This window comes from Glandiceps talaboti, chromosome 7 (assembly GCF_964340395.1).
Source record: "Glandiceps talaboti chromosome 7, keGlaTala1.1, whole genome shotgun sequence".
In the NCBI taxonomy this organism is placed as follows: Eukaryota; Metazoa; Hemichordata; class Enteropneusta; family Spengelidae; genus Glandiceps; species Glandiceps talaboti.
In genome coordinates, this window is record NC_135555.1 from 21,819,979 (window position 1) to 21,837,225 (window position 17,247).

General features: G+C 34.8%; 2 protein-coding genes across 2 annotated transcripts in view; one reads left to right on the plus strand and one right to left on the minus strand.

The window, feature by feature from the left end:
* The first annotated feature begins 225 nt into the window (after positions 1-225).
* Positions 226-6,180, plus strand: LOC144437509 (biogenesis of lysosome-related organelles complex 1 subunit 4-like). Its single transcript, XM_078126449.1, has 5 exons — positions 226-370; positions 816-887; positions 1,800-1,901; positions 2,371-2,508; positions 3,069-6,180. The coding sequence occupies exons 1-5, from the start codon at positions 233-235 to the stop codon at positions 3,195-3,197; spliced, it is 579 nt and encodes a 192-aa protein (XP_077982575.1). The 5' UTR covers positions 226-232; the 3' UTR covers positions 3,198-6,180.
* A 1,421-nt stretch (positions 6,181-7,601) lies between these two features.
* LOC144438293 (magnesium-dependent phosphatase 1-like) overlaps positions 7,602-17,247 on the minus strand; it is an 11,515-nt gene continuing 1,869 nt past the window's right edge. Inside the window, exons 2-6 of the mRNA XM_078127349.1 lie at positions 14,244-14,304; positions 10,298-10,408; positions 9,309-9,416; positions 8,256-8,341; positions 7,602-8,014 (exon numbers count right to left, since the gene is read on the minus strand). Coding sequence (XP_077983475.1) covers positions 7,899-8,014; positions 8,256-8,341; positions 9,309-9,416; positions 10,298-10,408; positions 14,244-14,304 — 482 coding nt within the window. The 3' untranslated portion in view covers positions 7,602-7,898. The remainder of the gene's footprint in view (positions 8,015-8,255; positions 8,342-9,308; positions 9,417-10,297; positions 10,409-14,243; positions 14,305-17,247) is intronic.

The window sequence follows — 17,247 nt, forward strand, 5'->3', positions numbered from 1 at the left end:
ATTGGATTTCAATATATGTGAGAAAATATTTATATTAATTTTTATCTGATTTGAAAGTTACTTATTTATGATAACAGTTATTATAATCTTAATTTAACAATTTCGAAAATCATATAATACTTGTCACAACTCACAACTTTTGTTAGTTGACGCATGCGCACTAGATGATTTGCTATCAACCTAGGGATACCATAAGCACCAATATTCAGTAAGCTGGACAGACTTAATCAAAATGGCTGACAAGGGGGAGGAAGATAAACACGAAGTGGAGTCAGACGAAAACAAGACAAATGGTCCCGATCTGGACGAAATGCTGGCACAGACAGCAGAGCAATATGCAACGTATTTCAAAGTCAATGTGAAGAAAGAGGTGTGTAATTTAGTTGTTTACGTGTTAGAGAAAATGACGATGTTTTCATCCGTTCAGTAGCTATTCACAACTCCGTCTGTAACTTGTAACAATAATGTACTCGTCTATAAAGTTGCATATGATATTGTCCCTCGATGAAATTCCGAGTTTTATATGAAAGCTTGAAGGTGAACAGTGTATAACTGAAAGTGTTACAGTACATTCATTGATATTATGATTATTTTCTGTCTAAAATTAGAGACTGCGTGCAGACAGTTTAAGTCTCATCAGAGTTATCATGATTTCACATAAAAATATTAATAACAGTCGCTGTGTATGTTGAAATGAGGAAGTCACAACAACCCACATCGTTGTCTCAACGAATCACTTGCCAACTACATCATTGCTTAAAATTCGACTCTGTTTTGATCATTTATGTACTCTAAGTGTGTCCTCTCTTCATCAGAAAACCGTCCTGGAAGATTCTATCGAAGATATGCTAATGAGACTAGAGGAATTTATTAGTCTGGTTGACATGGTAAGATCAGAATATTGTCATTTCTTAGGTATGATTTTAAAAAATTAGTCCCTAGACTGACATGTGTCATTAGGCAAGAAAAAAAATTGTGTATTTGTGATAGAATAGGGTAGGTAAGTCAGGGTTTTATTTTATCTTTTTTATTTTTTAAAAATATTGCTTTGACTCAAAAAACAAACGGCGTCTTCAGTTAGAATACCACTTCTGTGATAGTTTGATGAAATATGTACAGATATCACTGAGGAAAGAAAACAGACATACATGAAGGTCAAGAAAACAAAGAATTTCTTATCTTTTTGTTTTACATGTAAATTTTCAAGAAATGTTCATAGTCTGTGGCACAAACTAGGGTCAGGCGGGTTATATAGTTTTTATTTTGCCGTAATTGAGCTCCAGACATTACTGGAGGGTCCTGAGTGATGAATCTTCCAGTACATGTATGTATTACTCAAAGGAAAAGCAATTTCATCATTTGCTATTGTTGTATATTTAATATAGCTTTAATACAGTCTTGTCATGGTGTCACCATATCAAGCTATAGTTTATAAATCATCATTCATAAAAATAATAAACTCAGTATTTATTAGTACTATTCATTTACTTACTTTTAGATTTGACTTACCTCAATCATGTACAGTTTAAGCAAGAGACTAAAAGTATAAATACAGTCATACCATATTGGGATTGGGTATTTATATTATAACCCCCCCCCCCCCCCCCCACGTAGCTATTTCATATTTACCCTTTGAAAAATGCACCCAACCATAATGTGAAATGGTTCTATCATAAATAACTGAATGATTTATATGTTAACTAAGAGAACACTTATTGCCTGTGAGTTTTCATTGACCATATTTTGGCATTCCATAAGTATATTTTGTAATGTATTTGATCCAAATCTTTGATTGACAGATTCGCACCGAGTCTTCTCAGTCCCTAAATCGAACCATACCAGAAATATATACCAAGAGTTTAGACATGAAGAGGATATTTAGTAAAATAGACCAGCTGGAGGTCAGTATATACACATAATATGACAGAATCTCATGACGAAATAAGTGTGGCATACTCTGGGTATTTGTACAACTGTTTGTGGTGTTCTCTGCACCCATACTTTCAGAAGCATTGTGGATGAAAATGCAGAAGAACACACCACAAGTTCAAGTGCAAATACCCCGTAGTACCCACACTGGTACTCAAACCTCATGTGGTTCTATTGTTATTACGTATGTTTATCCATTTTCCAAATTCCAAAACAATAACTTTCAGCAAAAAATACTATCGTGTGTTCAAGTATAAGTTTGTATACATGGATTTACTATGTGTTCTTTGCAGACAGGTACACACCGATGCAACTAATTACTGGTCAGTGGTTCATATGTTACATGTAATTATTCATATTCACATAAAAGTCACTTTATTTGCATTGTTTAGAAATCATTCAATACTCACAGTAATACAGGGAATTTTGACATTTTTTCAGACATTTGTTGGTCGTGTTCAGCAAGATGTTGGGATTCTAGAAGAACAAGTCAATACAGCTGAAGATGAACTTGAACTTGGATCACTAAGTTCTATCAAGAAAGCATTCAGTTCACTGCCAATACCATTTAAACAAACAGTATGTAACGTCGTATCTCTCAATACCATTCACTAAATATTTCATAATCCATTGTATAGTACACTCTCTTGTTTAAATATTCATGGTGTTTTCACTGAAGATAATAAGCACTTAGGAATCATGAATATTCATTGTTCACCTATTGTATATGTATTTCTGCTGATTCCCATGATGCATTGTGGCCCACAATGAAAATCTTTAAATGACGAAGAAGTTTAAATTGGTGTTTCTCAGAAATTGTGTGTAGTTTATGAAAATGTCTTTATTGTCTGGAGTGGTATTCCCTGTAACTTTCTTTCCAGAGAGTACATTCCTATGTAGATTTCAAACTCTGATTTCAAATCAGTCTTCTTTTCTTGACCGTGTATATTAGCAAACACAAAGATTTTAAATGTTGTTGAGATAAAATGTACTCAGGCCAATGAAGTGATAGCTGATGTTTCTGGATTATCCCTTCTATGACTGAAAGCCTAACACTAATAATGAATGTTTAGTAAATCAATGATGTTATGAGTACAATGGTTTGAGTTCTTAAATGTTTCTTTGTCTTTTTTGTGCAGAAAAAAACACCAAGCAAACCTGTACTTGAGATGAGAAAATACCAGCCACCTGAAATCTTTCACAGTGAAGACTTCTTCCAACCAGAGCCAACAGGAGACACACAGAGTCCACAAACTGAACAGAGATGATTACTGAATACTTAGGGTTTTTAAGAAAATCAGTATTACCGGGGTAACGATAAATCTGAGAAATTGACAGCTTGTTATTGTTTTACTTTCCATACAATGTGGTTAATAAGGGTGCTCAATTGTTGTTTTGTAAATATTGATGCAATCATGGATAATTTGTTGATTCTTGCTAGGTTTGTATATATGGAGCTTTTTAATGGTAAGCTGTATCATGAGATTAGATTACAACACAAATAGCAGACCATGTATACAGGTTACTATGGAGTCATGATGGGTGAATGGTTAGAGTGGCCGGCTTAGTCAACCCAGCTGTATAACTGGGGACCTGGTAGGATAGTGAATGCTTTAATCCTATACGCTTATAAAGGCTGCAATGGATTGTATGCTCCCCAGGGAGCTGAGGAAGTATAAAGGGCTGTTGTGTTGCTATAGATCCATGCCAGGGGTAATAATTGTAAAGTGCTTTGAGTACCCAGACTGGATGGAAAAGCGCTATATAAGAAGCAACATTATTATTACTACTATTTGTTTAGTATGTTTGCATCGCTGGATCTGTCACTGTGCTAGTGTTACTTCTATTGTATTACCAGCTTGTTATGGTCATTCAAACTGGATAAGTTAGCCACACCCACAAAATCCATAATTGGATTAACTTATGTCTAAATTTACATAATATTAGCATGACATGTACATTATCACACTTCATGTGTTGCAATCTGTATTCATCACAATTTACATGTGTTCACTTACATAATGACTTAATTTGAATAATCAAGTCTGACATAGTTACTCACACCACATTAAGACCAATCAGCTTTTTGGAATATTTCCAAATTATATTATCCAGCTCATCCAGTGACAAGCAGGTATTAGATTTATGGTAGGACAAGTGTTGGGGAAGTCACGGATCAAACGATGTCCCGTGTCTAATATTTGTTTTTGTATTTATCGGAAAGTTTACCTTGGGTAGTAAAGTTTTTAACTTAGTCTGCATAGAGAAAGCAGTGTTCAGAACTAAATCACAGGAGTTTGTGAAACTTACATAGGCTCTGTTCAACCTGAGGAGGATGCATAAAATACCTAAATTTATCAAATGTTAGTATTCGCGTCATCGCAATCTTAAAGTCCAATCTGCTACTATGCCCTCTAGTGGCAGCAAATGAACAATGCTCGGGGTTATAGTCAAAAGCTTTTGTAAACGCTTTTGTGTTTGCAGTTGTATGAAATTGGTTCAAAACTCTTTTCAGAATCACGATAGCAGTAACTCTGAGTTATTTTTAATATTGCAAAACTAGAAATGGTTAAAATCCTTGTAATAAGTTGAATTACTGTGTCTCCTCATCATTGATGTCCATGTGTAAACATAGCTAGTAAAAAAAGTCCAAATTATTTAATCATTTGTCAACAAAATGTAAATATATGGAATGCTGGTCACTATGCAATCATTTGTGTTTGAGTAACTACAAAAACATAAGAACATTTTTAATTGTTAAATAAAGTTACTGTGGCTTCAAACTTTCAAAAATATTTGATTAATGTAATCACAAACATTATTGAAATGTTAACTGTGCACACTGTTAAAGGGGCACTTGCTGGAACTGGAGTATTATTACAAATAACTTTACTCAGATAATATTCAATACTGTTCATGGATGTCCGATATTGCGATTACGTTGTTATATCTTATCAAAAACTGATCATGTTGCAGCTAGTGCAGTTTTAATCAAACTATTTTGAAATATGTTTGCACTTTATTTACATTTGAATTTTTCAGTAAATAGCGCCCTCTAGAGGTGAATTTGTTGTGGGTATACCAACTTCTGAACTTCTAGCCTTATACAATATATAGTTCCCCCTGGTGACAAAGACCATTTTCTGTTACATCTATATACTTTTAGACTGATTTGTTATACTTTTGTTATTTTATAACTTTAAATTTACAAATATCAGAAAATTTACAACTGATTTTAAAAATTGGAAATGATCAAAAATAGATAGAATACAACAGAGAAATAGATTCACAGTGATATATGGTGAAAATATAGACTGATGGTAAGCTTAGACGACACAAAATATTTGTGTATAAAGATAAAATATAGAAATTTGTCTCAAAGGCTAATTTAAGTATAGAGTATAGATAGATATTTCATAGTTTTCTAGGTGTATAATGTAAATCATTGTAACTGTATCACATATCAAAACTGATTTCTATAGTGTTTAGAAGATTTACAAATGATATTGTAAGGCTTAGACTCTTAAGATATTTTGTGATGGGGCGCCCTGACACATCGGTCAACTCATTCATCATCGGATAGAGAAGGCCGGTGAGGGTGGACTGATATGACGTATCTTACAGTTTGTGTAGAACTTAAACTGTCTGATACACTTATGGGGCACCCTCACACATTGATCATCAGATAGAGAAGGCCGGTGATAGTTGGTAGCGTGGCATGACATGAATGTCACATCTTACAGCCTACGTTAAGGACAGGCTTTGTTCACTAGTAACACAGTCAGAATAAAACATTATATCAGAGCTGGCCCAACTACCTTTTTTCTTTGATCACGTCATTTGGGGCTTACCACTTCCTGTATCTGAAAATCTGGTAAATCTGACATTCTTGTACGTCTGACTGCAGGTCTACACATTTTACAATCAGACTGTTGTAAACGTGAGATGTTTTATGTTTTTCTACTTATGTATATCACTAGATGTCACTCATATCACTGTATATTGACTACCTTCAAGTTTATGTTGTGACTATTCATGTAATCATGAGAAAGTACCACTGACATGGGCCTGGTTTATTTTAGCAATGACGACCTTACATCCATAAAATTTACTGATCGAGTACAACTCAACACATTTATGTTTTTCTCCTTTATTTCAACGTAAAATGGATAGTTCTCTTTTGTTTTCCAAAAATGCATGCATCTATTTTATTTTCAATATGATGAAAAGGGGAATTCAAATAAATCAGAAATGGTCCAACATGTTTGGGATTTCCTGTAGTTATCATTGCGAGAGAGAGAGAGATTAAGAGAGAGAGAGAGAGAGAGAGAGAGAGAGAGAGAGAGAGAGAGAGAGAGAGAGAGAGAGAGAGAGAGAGAGGGAGGGAGGGAGGGAGGGAGGGAGGGAGGGAGGGAGGGAGGGAGGGAGGGAGGGAGGGAGGGAGGGAGGGAGGGAGGGAGGGAGGGAGGGGGACAGCGCTTAGGATAAATGAAGTTGTATATTCATATTCATTAATATTTATTTATTTATTTATTCAGGTAAACCAACGGGCATAAAGCCCATTTACAGGCACCTTTAGAAACAAATACGGAAAAACAAGCACTAAAAAGATAAAAACAAGGGGTAGCAATAACAGAAAGAAGTGACATGACATAAAAGGCAAACACAAATAAAAACAACAAAACAGGTAAAATTATTAAAAATACGCAGCCTGAAGCACACACCGAAAGGCGGAAACAGGACTAAATAAATCTATGTTTGGATTTGCTTTAAAAACGTCATTACAAGTGGTTAAACATCTTAAAATTGGGGAATATTTTCTCAGATTTACTCTGGAGGCACTGATGCGAAAGATATGGTTATTACGTAGCTGTCTGCTCTGTACATTAAAACAAACCTTGTACAAAATGGATGGACAATTATAGTATGAATTGACCAGTTTGTAAACAAAAATAGCATCTAAAAACTTTCGCCTCCTCACCAGTAGAGGAAGCTTAAACCTAGCACATAGCGAATCGTAATCTGTTGAAGTATATTGCACATTTGTTTTAAAACATAAAAATTTAATAAATATCTGCTGTACCCGTTTGATTTTATTAATTTGAGTTACTTGCCATGGTGACCAAATTACACTGCAGTACTCAAGATGGCTTCTAACATGGGTCACATATAAAGATCTTAATGTAGAAATGTTGGAAAAATTGGCACATGTACGTTTGATAAAACCCATCATTCTAAAAGCTTTCCTGACAATACTATCAATATGGGTGCTAAAAGACACCTGTGAAGAAAGTAGAATACCAAGATCTTTGATACTATGAACACGAACAAGGGGACCATCAGCAATAATGTAATTGTATGTAATCAGTTTCCTTTTGTTACTAAATGTAGTTACATTACACTTCTCCACATTGAGCTTCAATTTCCATGTATTACACCATTTGTAGACATTATTAATGTTTGTTTGAAGAGAAATACAGTCATCTTGTGTTCTAACTATGCGATATATTTTGGCATCGTCAGCATACATTGAGCACAATGATGACCTATGACTGTTGACAATGTCTGGCATATCATTGACGAACAGAATAAACAAAAGTGGCCCAATCAGGGAACCTTGGGGCACACCTGAAGTGACATCACAAGGTGATGACATGTGACCATTTATAACTACAAGTTGTGTTCTATTTTGGAGGTAAGATGAAAGCCGGGACATAACATTGCCAGAGAAACCATATGCGCTCAGTTTGTGTGACAGTAAAGTATGTGATACAGTGTCAAAAGCTTTACTGAAGTCTGTATAAATGCTATCTACCTGTAATTTGTTATCAATAGCATCAATATAATAGCTATGTACTATACATTATTTGCATATGATCCTACAATTCAAAGATGGCCGACAAAAATACATATTCCTAGTGCACTCTCTGTAAATATAGAATGGTATATTTCTCAGTGTACAGTTGACATCAAAGTTCTCCTTTAGCATGGCCTTTACTTCTATTCTTAGCAAATTCTTTAAGTCCGTCTTCAAACACTTTTTTCGTCACCCCATAAGTCTCGTCAATATGTATACAAGTCACACCTACATAGGATAAAAATATATGACAAATGTTACAGTCATGTTATTCCAAGAATCTGACAGACTTTCAAGGATCCTATAATGTGTCTGTGTGTCTGTGTGTGATTGTGTGCTGCTATGTATGTGTGTGTGCATTTGCATGTGTGTATGTGTGTGTGTGTGTGTGTGTGTGTGTGTGTGTGTGTGTGTGTGTGTGTGTAATGCAGGCCTCTGCCAAATTTCACTGCATCATATTTCTACTCACCTATCTTACTTATGTCTCTGATATTTCTCGGTTCATCATCAAAGAACAGCATGTCTTCATAAGCTATTTTACTCTGTTTGTGAAACCTGAAACAAAATTATAAAAGTACAGTGAAAATCTCATGTGAAGAGCGCCCTCTATAAACACATACATGTACAGGAAAGCAAAGTAATAAACAAATTTGTAACATCTCATGTGATTGGATGTTTGTAACATTCCATTTGATTGGATCACAAAGTAACCTAGTTGAATTAAAGATCTAAAATGTGAATTTTGTGGCAATATAAGAGATATGCTAATATAATTATCAAAAGAAGACAAATATGAATATACCAAGGAGAAAAAGAAGACAAACAAGAAAATTCGAACTTTAATATGACAGAAGAACATTTGTATTACGATTGTAGCAGCCATGACAGATGGTGTAAGCCTTTACATATACTGTATATATGTACACGTGTGTCATTGTAACAGCCAATGAAATTTAAAGGGTACAAAACACCACTAGCAGACTAAATTACAAAATGGATAGATTACAATTACTACCAAACCGGAGTGACTATAGAGTTTCAATTAGGCAACACAATATTTTTCACGTCTCACACCATGTCTTTTGTTACAGACAAAATACAGACACTAATAGCACACAAGCATGTAAAACGATATATTTTATCTCACTATGAACACAAATCAACATTACTGTCAGATGAAACAAGGAAGATTCAACACAGAACTGTTTATTTGTGTTCACAGTGAGATAAAATGTAACATGTCATGTGCATTTGCGATATCAGTGTCTGTATTTTGTATGTGTCATTCATAACAAAAAAACCATGTTGTGTGAGATGTAAAAAAACATGGTGCTTGTTCTTTCTGGTTTGGTGGCACCTGCTTAGCTGTCAAATGCAAAAAACTCTGACAAAGCTACAAACTAATAGTATCAAATTTTATCAAAAAAAGACCCTGCAACATTTTGACTAGTTCATTCAAATATTATTTCATTTGAAAACTTTTTTGTTTATCTTCAAATGAAAGACAAGGAAAACAACTTACTTTCCAAAATGTGTTTTCTTACAGCCAGGGTAGATTTCTTTGTAGTTAAAATACTGGTCAATATCGAACAACTTCAATAATGTTTTGGCTTCAGGAGGAGCTTCTGTTCTTTAAAAAATATTCAAAAAGAACATATAACAATGGAAGATCAACTATCGACAAGCTACCACACATACAAAAAGTAAAACTATTGTTGTTACATGTTGATATAAGCTATTAATTTATGTAATTACACTCAAAGTAGGGTGGCATTTCTGATAGCAAGTTTTCCTCTAGTCACCACACAGTCAAACTCACTCAGTGTTTGCACTATCTTGATTACAAGGTGATTGTATGCACATAGCCAAGGCACTGCTGTCATCCACTTGTGTAATCTACCACATGCAAGAATAGGTTTAGTTTGTGTCTATCTTAGTTAGCCGATAGCACATTTTCCACAGTTTGTCTATCTTAGTTAGCCGATAGCACATTTTCCACAGTTTGTCTATCTTGGTTAGCCAATAGCACATTTTCCACAGTTTGTCTATCTTAGTTAGCCGATAGCACATTTTCCACAGTTTGTCTATCTTGGTTAGCCAATAGCACATTTCCCAAAGTAATATATGTGATTGTTATCAACTAGAACAGTATACATAGTTCTGATAATATCAATATATTATTACAACAGTTTCCAATTATGGGTTGTCAGTGGTCAAGTGGTTAGCTCATACGCTTCTTACCCCTACAGTCTGGGTTCGAACCCGCCAGGTGTTGGCTGGGTAAAATTAAAATTTAACCATGTCTGTATGTAAGAAGGGTGATGCTCAGTTTGACTCTGCCAAACAATGCAGGTTTTCCCCGGGTACTTCGGTTTCCTCCTGCTTTTCAATACTAGGGCATTAGGGCGCTAATCCGTGGTAACCATTCGACAAATTTCTTTATTTAATTGGATGAATAATGATTCTTCTTATTATCGTTATTATTCGCTATAATACCATAAGATAAAATACCTTGAAGCAGCAGCTATTTGAATCCCTTTAGCCTGGATTTGTTGCAGGATAGACTTCACATCTTGGTATAAAATCATTTCATCTTTCCTTCTATCAAACACTCTACCATTACTGGAATGGAAATGAAAACATATCTGGATTAAAAAATAGAGTACACAATATTATGTCAAGTAAAGAGCGCCCTCTATGGCATATTTGTCAAGTCATGTTTATTGACTTTTCTGGAGTCAAGATGGTTGGTTGGTTAGTGTGGCCAGCTGAGATGCTGCAAACTTGTCAGTTGAGCCATTTCACGAGCATTTAATTCAGTATGACTACAGCCCTTGGACAAGATGTAGACCAAGATTGTTTACAAGTTAACCCAAATGTATAAGTGGGGACCTGGTAGGATAATGGTTGCAATGTGAAGGACTCAATCCTTTACAGTACCACACAGTATCTTGCATCTTATTTTCACAACTTTGAAGATGAAATTTGTGTATTTAAGGTGAAATCAATACCTGAACTCAAAAAGATAAATCACATACATTTTGGAAATAGTGTACTGGGCAATATGATACTCCCTAAAATTGTACATGGCTAATGAATCATTTGACCTTAGAATGTGTGCAAATTTTACACAACTTTTTTAACAGTGACTAGATAAAACCTAGTCCCCTGACATTATATTTTGAAAATATATTATAAAAAATTAATCTAAACATATATTGTATATTTGTATTGCTGGTATGTATGTTTTTGTATAGCTCATAAGATTTCACAATACTGTCACACATGTGGCTATGTCACAACAGACAAATGATAATACACATTAGGGCAGCCCTATTTAATTCTATGTTACACATTAGGGCACCCCTATTTCATTCAATGTTACACATTAGGGCAGCCCTATTTAATTCTATGTTACACATTAGGGCAGCCCTATTTCAAGCTATGTTACACATTAGGGCAGCCCTATTTCATTCTATGTTACACATTAGGGCAGCCCTATTTCATTCAATGTTACACATTAGGGCAGCCCTATTTCATTCTATGTTACACATTAGGGCAGCCCTATTTCATTCTATGTTACACATTAGGGCAGCCCTATTTCATTCAATGTTACACATTAGGGCAGCCCTATTTCATTCAATGTTACACATTAGGGCAGCCCTATTTCATTCAATGTTACACATTAGGGCACCCCTATTTCATTCAATGTTACACATTAGGGCAGCCCTATTTCAAGCTATGTTACACATTAGGGCAGCCCTATTTCATTCTATGTTACACATTAGGGCAGCCCTATTTCATTCAATGTTACACATTAGGGCAGCCCTATTTCATTCAATGTTACACATTAGGGCAGCCCTATTTCATTCAATGTTACACATTAGGGCAGCCCTATTTCATTCAATGTTACACATTAGGGCACCCCTATTTCATTCTATGTTACACATTAGGGCAGCCCTATTTCAAGCTATGTTACACATTAGGGCAGCCCTATTTCATTCTATGTTACACATTAGGGCAGCCCTATTTCATTCAATGTTACACATTAGGGCAGCCCTATTTCATTCAATGTTACACATTAGGGCAGCCCTATTTCATTCAATGTTACACATTAGGGCAGCCCTATTTCATTCTATGTTACACATTAGGGCACCCCTATTTCATTCAATGTTACACATTAGGGCAGCCCTATTTAATTCTATGTTACACATTAGGGCAGCCCTATTTCAAGCTATGTTACACATTAGGGCAGCCCTATTTCATTCTATGTTACACATTAGGGCAGCCCTATTTCATTCAATGTTACACATTAGGGCAGCCCTATTTCATTCTATGTTACACATTAGGGCAGCCCTATTTCATTCTATGTTACACATTAGGGCAGCCCTATTTCATTCAATGTTACACATTAGGGCAGCCCTATTTCATTCTATGTTACACATTAGGGCAGCCCTATTTCATTCAATGTTACACATTAGGGCAGCCCTATTTCATTCAATGTTACACATTAGGGCAGCCCTATTTCATTCTATGTTACACATTAGGGCAGCCCTATTTCATTCTATGTTACACATTAGGGCAGCCCTATTTCATTCTATGTTACACATTAGGGCAGCCCTATTTCATTCTATGTTACACATTAGGGCAGCCCTATTTCATTCTATGTTACACATTAGGGCAGCCCTATTTCATTCAATGTTACACATTAGGGCAGCCCTATTCCATTCTATGATTCTGCTTCATAATACCTGAAAAAGGATGGGATGGTTGGTTGTTGTTTTTGAAAAAGTGTATTTGTACATTTTCATAATACTTTTATTTCATAATCATATTTTACCAGTCTAGATACCGTAGAAATGATAAGTAAAGTCATAAGGAATCTATAAACCATTTGTTTCCCAAATTTCAGCGATAAATGATAATTTTCACCCAGATATGCCTTAGTAGGTTCATATTCTTACCATCACTGGCATCAGTGATACTGTGAATTTTTCTTTTCCTGCCATAGAGGGCATTATTTTATTTTTATTATATAGCTAGATTGAAGAAATCTATGGTCAACTGGGTAATGAGAAAGACAGATATAACTAGGGCTAGCATTATGTTTGTTGGAAACAAAACCAATAGAATCCAATCAACAACTTGTAAATGTAGATGAAACCCTACAACAAACAGATACATTATATTTTCTGCAACATTATTTAGTGTAAAGCTATAAAAAAAATATGTCTCTGGTCAGAACATTTTGTCTAGAGTGGTGTGACAATGCAATTTTTTTTATATTCTCAACAAACCTATCACTCAGTCTACTATTTATGGCAGTTACTGTTCTTTTTATTTAGTACTTTAGAGCAAGTGTGTATATGGGGGCAGATGTCATTTGCTTGTTCATGATTGGCTCTGCAGTTGTCTTCACTGAAGTAGAGAGGGTTATTTTTGTTTTCCCCCTCAGATCTACAGACTGCATGAGTTGGACAAGCACACACACACACACACACACACACACACACACACACACACACACACACACACAAAACAACTGACATTGGGTATTTAAGTGACGCATGCCAGAAAAAAAAAAAACTTTTAAAATTTTTTTTTTGCCTAAACCTGAATACTACATACATGTAGTGTCGTACTTTGATAGAATGTTTTCATTCTCACTGGGGATGTCTTGGTCTAAATTTGATGTAAAAATAATTCTGTTATAATACTGTCTTTTCATTATGCCCCAATTTGTAAATTTATTCTCCATCCAAATTCCTCATGAAGTTTACAAGGTCTCTCATAAAACTTATTATCAACTTTACCATTTAATGTCAACAATTTTTCATGTATTTCACAGAGGAAAGAAAAAGAAAGAGAGAGAAAGAAAAAAATAGGTAGTGATGTGTCTTTGAGAACCACTTTGTACATAATTGTAAATACATGTAATTCAATCATGTACAAAATGTAGTCCTTGGAACTCAGTTCCAATCCATATGGTCAAGAATTTTCAGAATATCAAGTTTAATGACGCTAAATGTATATAACATGTTGACAGCTTTCTTCCCATCTATTCCCATGTCTTTTTTAAACACAGCAAAAGTAGTGAAATCTAGTACTTTTTTTCTGTCAAATATTTTGTTCTGTGACCAGTGTGTTATCTTAGGGAATGTACAGATTTGATTTGGGGGGAGGGGGGGGGGGGTGATTGATGCCCCTGATGTGTGTGTGTGTGCATGCATGCATGTATGTATGTGTGCATGCATGCATGTATGTATGTATGTATGTGGAGGGAGGGCATATGAAAAAAACAAGTACTCTCAGGGAGGGGGTCAACAATTTTTCCCATTATTTCCTGGGGGGGGGGGGGGGAATGGAAAATCTTCCCCTTGGAAGTAAATCTGGACACTTCCTTACAGGTAGTAACATGGATAACATGGATCTGTATGGATTAGACTTGTATACATACCTTGCCTTTGTAAATGGTGGGGAATAATGGGTATCCACCCAGAATGGCCATAGTGTATAATCTGAAATAAACAAATTAATTTAACAGCTTTGTTTTAAGGTCACCAAAGTAGACACTGAGGGGGTAAAAAGTATATCTGGAATTTTACTAAATGTATTATCACCCTTTTAAAGGAAAAATCAAGTCAGACAATACACTGAAAATTCCCATTATTTGGTGTAAACCTGTGCAGCTATTAATACTAGAAAGTGTCCTATAAACTTGTATCACTATCAACTTACATAATGATTTGGGAGATAAACTAGCACTTCAGTAACTTACTCAACTTTGAAATATTGCAAACAGCATTACTGCACTTGATATGTATATGTATTCAGCCACTTTGGGCATCTGGTGATGATGAAATCACATGATTTATCCAAATCTTTTCGCATTTGTATAATATACTTTAAAGGGAAGAAATGAACCTGACTTAACTTTTCCTTTGCATTGTACTAGTAAGTGTGGTACCCTATTACCAGTCACTATGGGCTAATAATAAAGTCAACCACGTACAAGGATGAAGGATATTTCAAAACAAACGAAAATATTCTGCAAATTGCAATGACTCAAAGAAAGAAATATATATATATATATATATATATATATATATATATATATATATATATATATATATATATATATATATATATATATATATATATTAAACATTACACAGCTATCTGTAGAGTCTTTGCTTCTGAGTTAAAATATATTTGTTCACACACACAGTTAGAATGAGTTATTGTAACAGATACATGTTACTAAAGATGAAAAAAGCTATACACAATTTAATACGTGCAGCGCATCCAATATATGATGAAAACCTATCACTGATAATTCAAAACCGTAACATAACATAACATCGCTAAAGAATAATATTTACACACTCAAAACACAAACATGAGGCAGATCTTGTCAAGTTGTTCAGCATTTTCGCATATCACACAAAATGCATTTGTTGATGGCTTGCTATCTATAATAAACTGTCGATTGAGATAATTCCAGGTGTGGATTCCGATCATTCAGCTGTTTCATTAATTTTACAGAACGACGATTGTAAGCGTGGCCCAGGTCATTGGAAATTTAATGAAAGTCTTATTCATGATGAAAGGTTTACAAAAAACCTAAGTGATAGTATTGATTTGTGGGCTCATAATTGTACTAGTGAAAATAAGATCATTATTTGGGAGTTTTTAAAGTTTAAAATTCGTGAATTTACTATCTCATATAGCAAAGAAAAAGCTAAACTTAGAAGGGATAAGATTGCAGATCTTGAAAGTAAAGTTAAGAATTTGGATAACATTTGTTCTGACACTCCAAGTGAAGAAAATTATAGACATCTGGAAGTAGCCAAGGGAGAACTAGAAAAAGAATATGATTATATTATGCAAGGTTCCATTATTCGTTCACGTGCTCTGTGGTATGAAAAAGGTGAAAAAAATAACAAGTATTTTCTTGGTCTGGAAAAGGCAAAGAAAAATAAAACAATTATTCGGAGGTTGAAGAATAAAGAAACCAACACTTTAGAAAAGCCTAGTGAGATTCTCAAGGAAATTAAGGTATTTTATTTAGATTTATATAGGAAAAGTAATACCGTTGCAGCTAAAATGAAAGATTTCTTGAGTCAGGATCTACCAAGGCTACTACCAGAGCAGAGTAATATTTGCGATGGTCCATTAACCATGGATGAGTTATACCAGGTCTTAAACACGTTTCCTAAAAATAAAAGTCCAGGAAATGATGGCCTGACAAAGGAATTTTATGTTACTTTTTGGCCAGTTGTAGGCCAGTTTGTTTTAGATGCTTTAAATTTGGGTTATTTTCGTGGAGAATTTTCCAACTCACAGAGACAAAGTATAATCACTTTAATAGAGAAACCAGGGAGAGACCAACAATTTCTAAAGAATTGGAGGCCCATCTCTTTAATGAATTTTGATATGAAACTTGTGTCTAAATGTTTGGCTCGCCGAATGGAACGAACCCTTCCATCTATTATAGGAATAACTCAGTCGGCTTTTGTAAAAGGTAGAAAAATTGGTGACTATATCAGATTTATTGATGAAATTTTCCATTATACTTCAGAAAAATCAATACCAGGTATTTTATTGGCAATTGACTTCGAAAAAGCATTTGACACGGTGTGCTGGGAATTTCTTTTTAAAGTTCTGGATCATTTCAATTTTGGCGCTTCTTTTATTAAGTGGGTCAAAGCTTTATATTGTAATATTGAATGCACGGTTATGAATAATGGATATAGTACCGGCTATTTTAGAATTGAACGGGGAGTCAGGCAAGGAGACCCCCTATCTCCTCTTCTTTTTATTTTGGTTTTAGAAACACTGTTATTTTCTATTAAATCTAATTCAGATATTAAGGGTATAAGGGTCCCAGGTTTTGAAGCCAAAGAATCTGCTTTTGCCGATGATATGACATGTTTTTTAGACTCTGTGGAGTCAGCCAACGTTCTGTTTAAAGTCCTTGGAAAGTTTGACGATATTTCAGGTTTAAAGATTAATATTGAGAAATGTGAAGCTGTCTGGCTTGGTAACTGGAGCACCCGGAAGGACAGGCATTTCGGGGTCAGATGGCCCACCTCAACCATTAAAATTGTTGGTATACATTTTTCACACAATAAAGCTGCTGCCCAATTGGAGAATCTTACAAAACCATTAGAAAATCTAAAAAATATATTAAAGCAATGGAAATGTAGAAAATTAAGTCTTATTGGAAAAATTCAAGTTATAAAAACATTAGCGCTCTCGAAACTGACCTATATTTTGATTAATACGACGATACCAAATGACATAATAAATGAAATACACAAATTAATTTATGATTTTCTATGGGAGGGAAGGGATAGGGTTGCTAGAAAAGTTATGATTGGGGAGGTGGGCCATGGTGGTCTCAAAATGCCTGACCTTTTTCTTATGAAGAGTGCTCAAAGGATTCTTATACTTAAGCA